The sequence below is a fragment of the Mus musculus genome, chromosome 6 (assembly GCF_000001635.26).
Source record: "Mus musculus strain C57BL/6J chromosome 6, GRCm38.p6 C57BL/6J".
NCBI classification, from domain to species: domain Eukaryota; kingdom Metazoa; phylum Chordata; class Mammalia; order Rodentia; family Muridae; genus Mus; species Mus musculus.
Window position 1 is genome coordinate 117,838,481 of NC_000072.6, and position 8,583 is coordinate 117,847,063.

Here is an 8,583-nt window from a genome sequence, read left to right on the forward strand (position 1 = left end):
AAGACCAAAAACCCCTCCCCCAACTTATCAAGGACCCCCTCTCAGCTGTGTCCTCTCCCTAGAAACATGTCACAGTCTCCTTGCACTGTATCTCTACAGATTCATTTTTGTGACTGGGAAAATCCCCTTCAACACCCATGTCACCAATCCTCTCTAGGGCATGTCACACCAAGAGTGATTGTCTCAATTTACACATGGATAAAAAGGTAAGTCTCCTTTTACAGACACTATTTAGTAATTGGGAGAATTTTTTTCTGTGTTTCAGTCAGCTCTTTCTTTAATACATAGTTGTCTTATTTGTTTACTTTTGGTGTGTGCTGCTGCTGTTAGCCATATTTCTTTTTTTTTTAAAGATTTATTATTATATGTAAATACACTGTATCTGTCTTCAGACACCCCACAAGAGGGCGTCAGATCTCATTATAGATGGTTGGTTGTGAGCCACCATGTGGTTTCTGGGATTTGAACTCAGGACCTTCGGAAGAGCAGTCAGTGCTCTTAACCACTGAGCCATCTCTCCAGACCCTGTTGGCCATATTTCTATCAGAATATTGTTTCTTTGCCTTGTTGACTTACATGATGTCTGTCACTAGGGTTTCCCCCTTAACTCTGTCATGTGTTGTCTTCCTTTAGTGGTATTGGCCACAGTGTTAAATTTTAACCTTTTTCTTTTTTGGTTTTTTTTGGTTTTTTTTTGGGGGGGAGAGGGTGGTTTGTTTGTTTGGTTGGTTGGTTGGTTGGTTTTTGGTTTTTCGAGACAGGGTTTCTCTGTATAGCCCTGGCTGTCCTGGAACTCACTTTGTAGACCAGGCCGGCCTCGAACTCAGAAATCTGCCTGCCTCTGCCTCCCAAGTGCTGGGAATAAAGGCGTGCGCCACCACACCCGGCTAACCTTTTTCTTATTTTTGTCCATTTTATCGTGGTTGCAAACGTCCTTTCCTACACTGAGATCATGATCACATTAATTCAGTTTTTCTTCTGGGTCTTTTGTGGATCTGTGCTTTATCACACATTTGATCCACGTAGAGGGTCTCCGCATAGGAGGTCATTTGAGCAGTTTCTTTATCCAAGTAGTGAGACTGTCATAACTAATGTCACTGTCTGAATTATCATTCCTTCCCCTAGTGATGTAAGGTACCAGGGATGGAGATGTCTGTAACAAGCATTTAAATACGCACTGGCAGAACTCACCCCTAGCCCTCACTCGGCACCCTCCCCCCTTCCTGATGCAAGTGTTAAGATGCAGGTGGTGGCTGAGGACTATGCCCCATTTAAGATCTTGGCAAGAACCATGTGTCTAGGGACTCTGATCTTTCAACCCCAATCGTAACCACTCTATCAAATGGATCTGGGCCAGTAAGATGGTGTGTAGGTAATAGTGCCTGCTGCCAAGTCTGATGACCTGAGTTCGATTCCCTGTAGGAAAGGGTGAGCCCACTCATACTAATGATTCTCTGACCTCCACAGGCACAGCAAGACACCCCTCACATCCACACACTAAACAAAATGGGATCTTTTTTTCCCAAAAAATACGTGTACCCAAGTCCTCAAGGCTGTTAAGAGAATCTTTGCAGATTTATGAAGGAAACATGAGTTCTTGTCTCCCCTGATGGCCCCCTTTTCCTACCGATGCTTTGTCAACTAAAACTTGTCCTAATCCCACATCTGGTCTCACAGAACAGAGATGTCCTGTGAAGTCAAATATTTCATCCAGTCTGACACATGTAATTCTGGGAAAGGAACAAGGGCACTGCAAGAGGAACATTTCTTATGGTCTCTTTCATTCAATAGGATAGCTAAATCTACCAAGGGAAGACTCTGGGGGAGGCTCACTACGAAAGAAGTCAAGTCAGGGCTCCAGGGTGAGACTAATGTCCTTTAGAAAAGCTATTAGAGGCAGGCAGTGGTGGTGCACGCCTTTAATCCCAGCACTTGGGAGGCAGAGGCAGGCGGATTTCTGAGTTCGAGGCCAGCCTGGTCTACAGAGTGAGTTCCAGGATGGCCAGGGCTATATAGAGAAACCCTGTCTCGAAAAACCAAAAAAAAAAAAAAAAAAAAAAAAAGGCTATTAGAAATGCATATAAATAAATGCAGTCGATGGACGTTTAAGGCATCTTAAAAGAGATTTTATTGAATGGATGCTCAATTTCATCCACGCCCCTCTCAGGACCAAAAGGGCTACTCTCCCATCTCTAATAACTAATTTTAGAGTGTTCAAATCTCAACCCTTGTGTCATTAACTTCTTCAGTTAGGAAGACAATGTTAGTGTCCACTCAGGGAATACTGTTCCCTCGAGTTCCCTTGGCTCAGAAAGTCTCCCGGGCCCCGCGTAGGTGCCCTATGGGGTCCTGGAGCCGTCGGACCTGGGCTCCCCACAAGTGAGCGCCCTGGGTCGTACAACTAGTCGGGGTAGTACCTAAACTCCGAAGTCCTGCAGTGCCTCGTCCATCTTTTGGGTGAAAAAAAACTTATTACACGGACCAGAGAGTATTCCTGATTCTTTGTCCGAAATACTTGGTCCCGGCTCCTATAGGGAACCCTGAGTCTTCTGCAGTTTTAACGTCATAAGCATTCCCAAGCTTCAACCACCGCTCCTCCACAGGACGGCGCTCCCCAACAACCAGAAGCAGCCACCGCGTTTCTGCCGCAGCTCGGTCGCGGCGCTTCCCACAGTGCCTCGGGGCGCGCGCGGGCTCCTGGGAGTTGTGGTCCGGCGACGCGCAGCGTTGCAGCGGCTGCTACGGGCTCGGCGCCGGCTTTGTCTGTCTGCGGGCGCGCGCCGCTGCGGTGAGTGTTGCTGAGGCCGGGGCTGTGCGCCCGAGAGAGGGGGCTGTGTCTTGAGCCTGCTGCTCCGGCCAGGGCGCGTGAGCAGGCCAGGCTGGCCGTCCGGGCCAAAATCGCCAACCGCAGACAAGGGTGCGCTGGTCGGAGAGCGGGTGGGCCGCGGTGTGCTGCGGAAGGGTCCTGCTGCAATGTCGGGGTCCCTGGGAGGCTGGGGCCCCGCGAGCGTGGGAGGGGCCACAGGAAGGTCCAGCTAGGCCAGGAGAGCAGAGTTCACGCCTAGGGAGAGAGCCTAGCAGGGAGTGGCGTCCAGCGTGGGGGGAATTCATCCTCACCCAAAGCTCCTAATCGCACGTTAAATTGCCTCATTAGATTTTTCCCAAACCCTACAGATCACCCTGTCTGTCCTCCAGCCCTCTCTCCTGAAAAAGCACCATTTTAGGTCTTGGATTTGTAGGGCGTGTCTCAAATGTAAGAGATCCCTCACTTTCTGGTCCTCAGTTCTTCCGAGAGCTAGCTAATTGAGATAGTGTTAACTTGTTTACTAAGAGAAGAAACTGGAGTCGGGGCTGTTAGGTTGTTCTGCTACAGGGCATACACCGAGGGAAACAAGGCAAAAAATTCAAGTCTCTCGGGGCCTAATTCTGAGCTGTGGTAACATTTCTGATAGGAAAAGCAGCGTTTTGTGTTACGAAATCACTCTCTTTCAATATCTTCAAGAATTTGATTGCTCTGACTTGAACAGGTTCTTCCTTGACAATTTCCTGTTGTCAGTTGTCCTGCTATTAATCAGGGAGTCTGGAGACACAGCTGAGGCATGTTGGCTACTTCTTAGCAGGTAGAGGAGTTCAGGTATCTACCGTGTTCACTCATTTTGACTTAACCATGTTCTCTAGACACTCCAGAGACAAAAAAGTCCAGCCCCAGGGAGTAGCTACCATGTGCTTTTCTTTGTGAATCACAGGGGAGTTTTGTTGGCTTTATTTTTAATCAATAATATCTCTAAGTGAATGCATTTGCAGCATGACAGGGGACCCCTTTATAGCTTGTGTTCCAAGTTGGAAGTGAATCCTTCAAAGATTTCTTGACATCAGGCTATATAACTGAATGGATAGAAGGGTTAGCTATTTGGTTAATAAAATAGAAAATCGTACCATCAGATTGCTAATTCATTAAGCTAGGAATCCAGCATTTTGACCAGACATACTGAAACAAAGATTATACTGTACCACTATGTAAACAAAGTGTACAGATTCAGGAATTTGATCCTTAAATAAGCATTCCATGGGGGGTGGGGGGAGGGAGTGGTGGTTTGGGTTAAGAGCCTACTAAGAATTACCAGAAGGTAACAAGACCTTCTTTGTTAGGTCCTTGTAACTTGAGGGGAGCTGAAAAGGAAAGCTGGAGCTATTTCTTCCTAACACCAGTCAGGAAGGCTGGTGTGCTGACTTCTTGCCTGGAAAGTAGAGAACCCCAATTTTTTATCAAGACCAAATGCAAGCAGAGCGGCCCTTACCTGGGGACTAACAGTACAGTAGGCACTCCTACTTCTCTGCTATCTGTTTCCCTCTGCCTCCTTGCTCCTAGATTCATTTCTGTTTGGTCAGTCCTGCTATCTTCCCCACCCCCACCCCAGCCCACCCTGCCCAAACATTTATTTATGATTATATGTAAGTACACTGTAGCTGTCTTCAGATACACCAGAAGAGGGCATCAGATCCCATTACAGATGGTTGTGAGCCACCATGTGGTTGCTGGGAATGGAACTCAGGACATCTGGAAGAGCAGCCAGTGCTCTTAACCATTGAGCCATCTCTCCAGCCCTCCAGTCCTGCTATCTTTAGCCCACTTTGCAGTGACATTACCTCAGAAAGTCTGGATTTCCTGTGTTTACACTCCAAACTGATCTCAACTCTCAGGTCTGCCCTTTATTGTTTGTTTTTTTTTTTTTTTTTTTTGGTTTGGTTTATTTATTTTTTCTGTCCCTCAGGTTCTCCAGACCAGCCCATGGAAGAATCATATGAAGAGGCGGTGATCAAAGTCAGCGAGCAGGAGTGGACATGTTTGGGTTCCCAACAGCTACCCTGCTGGACTGTCATGGAAGATACGCCCAGAATGTAGCCTTTTTCAGTGAGTGAGTCAGCTGGTTGCTGGGATGACGTCAGAGCCCCTATAAGAAGATGCATTCATTTGGTGAAGCTCACTGCTCTACAGGTTGCAGGGAAAGCCTGCAAGCTGGGATTGGAAATGATAATCAAAACAAAGCAAGAAAACAGTTTGAAGCCGGACAGTGGTGGTGCATGTCTTTAATCCCCGCACTTAGGAGGACGAGGCAGGCGGATCTGTGAGTTAGAGGCTAGCCTGGTCTGTAGAATGAGTTCTAGCACAGCCAAGGCTATATAGAGAAACCCTGTCTTAAGGGAGAAAGAAAGAAAAAAGGAAAAGCAATTTGATATAGAGGTGATGTTGGGGTTGTCTCAGGCTGAATGAACCTTGAACTCTGAGCTCTAACCCCGAGTATGAGACACATAGGGAAACAGGGAAGAGCTAGAGTGCACGGCCTTGTCCATTTCCAATGTAGCTTAATAGGCCAGAATAACGTGGACTTTAAAAGAAAGAATTCCAATCCTGTTTGCAGTATTAAAGAAGTTCCTTAAGCTTCAGGCTTTTCATCTGTACACTGGAACAGACAGTAAGCTGCATCTTGTAAGAATTCGAGGCCTAGACAGAAAATATCTGAAATTATACCCTCATTTTCTGAGATCATGAACGACTGTTAGAGAACAGACTGAGATAGGGCCACTGTGATGAAGCCATTGCAGTGTTAGCCTAAGGGCTTCCCACTGGGAGTGTTCTCGCCTTTGCTTGGCTTTGCTTGTTTTAAAGGGGTGCTTTTAAGGTTTTAAAGCTTTGCTCCCTCCGTATCCTGACTCCACACCTGTTTGGGAGTCACTTAAAACTTAGATAAAAGGCTCTGTGTGATTCTCTATAATTTCCTTAATTTTATGAGCCCTTTGTTTTATTTTGTCTTTTTGGACCAGGCTTTCTCTGAACCCCTGGCTATTCTGGAACTCACTTTGTAGACCAGGCTGACCTTGAACTCACAGAGATCCTCCTGCCTCTGACTCCTGAGCACTGAAATCAAAGGTGTACACCACCACTGCCTGGCCTTATGCACCCTTTTTTGGCTTATAGCTTGGGGGGTAGCACTGGCTGTTCTTCCAGAGGTCCCAGGTTCAATCCCAAGCACCCCCTCCAAAAAAAAAAAACAAAAAACTAATAATAATAATACTGTCTACTCCCCAAGAATGTGAGAGGCTCCATTAATTTTAAAGGTGAGCTATGGAGCATGCTCATAAATGAACCCCAGAGTAACGGTTATGTGATCGCCCCATGCTCCCAGTTCCTTATCTATAGCAGTCTCGGGGTGGGTTTCAGGACTCAGTTATGTACACGGAGCCCAGTTCCTTATCTATAGCAGTCTCGGGGTGGGTTTCAGGACTCAGTTATGTACACGGAGCCTAGTTCCTTATCTATAGCAGTCTTGGGGTGGTTTTCAGGACTCAGTTATGTACACAGAGCCTAGTTCCTTATCTATAGCAGTCTCGGGGTGGTTTTCAGGACTCAGTTATGTACACAGAGTTCGTAGGATCATGCCCGGCACATCAGAAGCCCTCTAAGGATTATGTTTCTCTTCTCCCTGTTCTTCTCCCTGTTCAGCATATTGGTGCATCTTACATGACTTCCCTCTCGTTTTACCAGATGTGATGACAGAAGCCCACAAGTATGATCCTTCAGAGGCCACAGGATCCTCAAGCTGGGATTTCCAGAGCTCTTTCAGAAGAGAGAAGCTGGAACAAAAGTCCCCGGAGTCTAAGGCCCTCCAGGAAGACTCACCTGGAGTGAGGCAGAAGGTCTATGATTGCCAGGAATGTGGGAAGTCTTTCCGGCAGAAAGGGAGCCTAACGCTGCACGAGAGAATCCACACTGGTCAGAAGCCCTTTGAGTGCACCCAGTGTGGGAAAAGCTTCAGGGCCAAGGGCAACCTGGTTACACATCAGCGGATCCACACAGGAGAGAAGCCCTATCAGTGCAAAGAGTGTGGGAAAAGCTTCAGTCAGCGAGGCAGCCTGGCTGTCCACGAGAGACTCCACACTGGACAGAAACCCTACGAGTGTGCCATTTGCCAGAGGAGCTTCCGAAATCAAAGTAACCTCGCCGTGCACCGAAGAGTTCACAGCGGTGAGAAGCCCTATAGATGCGACCAGTGTGGAAAAGCTTTCAGCCAGAAAGGAAGCTTAATTGTGCACATCCGCGTCCACACGGGTCTGAAGCCCTACGCGTGTTCCCACTGCAGGAAGAGCTTCCATACCAGGGGCAACTGTCTCCTGCATGGAAAAGTCCACACGGGAGAGACACCCTATCTCTGTGGCCAGTGTGGGAAAAGTTTCACTCAGAGAGGGAGCCTGGCTGTGCACCAGCGAAGCTGCTCACAACGGCTCACTCTGTAAACACCCCTCAAAGGAAGTTCTTCTTACCCATTGAGAGTACAAAGCCCTCAGTAATCAAGAGTTTTACCCAGTGTCATAGGGTAAGTGGAAGTTCTTTCAGAAGGACCAGCCTTTGGTAGGGCAAACTGACTTTTTCCCTCTCCCCCAAATGAATATGAGAAATAAATGTCCTGTTTATCATTATCAGGTATTTTTCATAATTTCTTTATTTGGATATAATCTCCCGAGGCATACTCACTTCCCTCTCCTGTCACCACTGACCTCTTTCTTAGTATAGCAGATACAGATTTTAGATTTATATGCAATACCATAAGCCTTTAAAAAAATTGTCTCCTGGGCTAGAGAGATGGCTCAAGCTCTAAAGAACAAGCTCACAATGAGAAAAAGAAACTAGTTCTTGAATCTCAAAGTCCTTTCCTTCTATACATATTCAACTTAATCTGCATTCAAGACCACTGGGTGGAATCCAAGGGATAAACCTGTTTTGGTAATCTTTTTATTGACCCTGAATAATGACTATGCCAGTAATGTAGCAAAACCCCAGTATCCATAGCATAGGCCCCAGCCTTACAAAGCACGTTTCCCTTGCAAGCTTGCAAAGGTTTGGCGTATACACATAGAGATTTGCTCAGTCCTAGACTTCACCATCTGGTTTTCTAAGAATCCTGTACTTGTGTGTTACTTTCCCTTAAGGAAAGTCCAAACTCCCTGAGAAACACAGTGGCCTTCTCATAAAGTAACTCCTTTGGAGACAGTAGCAAAGGCTTGAGATTGGGAAACCTGGAAAGAAAGGACTAGATTGTCATTGTAACTGAGCCTCTACTAACTTAGAATCAGTAAAGAAGTTCCCTGGGGCTGGAGTGATGGCTCAGCAGTTAAGAGCACTGACTGCTCTTCCAGAGGTCCTAAGTTCAAATCCCAGCAACCACATGGTGGCTCACAACCATCTGTAATGGGATTGGATGCCCTCTTCTGGTGTGTCTGAAGACAGCTACAGTGTACTCACATATAATAAATCTTTAAAAAGAAGTTCCCCTACCAGCAGTGCTGTGCTCCTCCTACGCACTGACAATTTGGAAACCTAACTCGATCTGAATTCTATTTTAACCTCCGGGGAATGAGATTTGGAGAAAATGTAGAGAGGAGAGGTTGGTTTTGTAGAGAGATTTTTGTTTTTTTAATCTGAAGCCACTATAATTCTTCCTGCGAGCATTTTGTAACTAACTGATGAGGTAGAAAAGTTTTCACATTAATGCACTGTCTTAGGGTTACTATGGCTACCATGAATCA

The 8,583-nt window shown here is 46.4% G+C and overlaps 1 protein-coding gene across 13 annotated transcripts; it reads left to right on the forward strand.

Annotated features, from left to right (window-relative positions):
- The first annotated feature begins 2,107 nt into the window (after positions 1 to 2,107).
- On the forward strand, positions 2,108 to 7,477 carry Zfp637 (zinc finger protein 637). Of its 13 annotated transcripts, NM_001346649.1 has the most exons (4): positions 2,701 to 2,788; positions 3,528 to 3,634; positions 4,773 to 4,912; positions 6,545 to 7,477. In NM_001346649.1, the coding sequence occupies exons 3-4, from the start codon at positions 4,843 to 4,845 to the stop codon at positions 7,291 to 7,293; spliced, it is 819 nt and encodes a 272-aa protein (NP_001333578.1). In that variant the 5' UTR covers positions 2,701 to 2,788; positions 3,528 to 3,634; positions 4,773 to 4,842; the 3' UTR covers positions 7,294 to 7,477. The 13 variants fall into 13 exon arrangements, with proteins under 13 accessions (XP_030111212.1, XP_017177029.1, NP_001333578.1 ...); XM_030255352.1 differs by lacking the exon at positions 3,528 to 3,634 and having other exon boundaries at positions 2,108 to 2,917; positions 4,773 to 5,126; positions 6,503 to 7,476; XM_017321540.2 differs by lacking the exon at positions 3,528 to 3,634 and having other exon boundaries at positions 2,108 to 2,788; positions 4,773 to 4,916; positions 6,503 to 7,476.
- Positions 7,478 to 8,583: the final 1,106 nt, after the last annotated feature.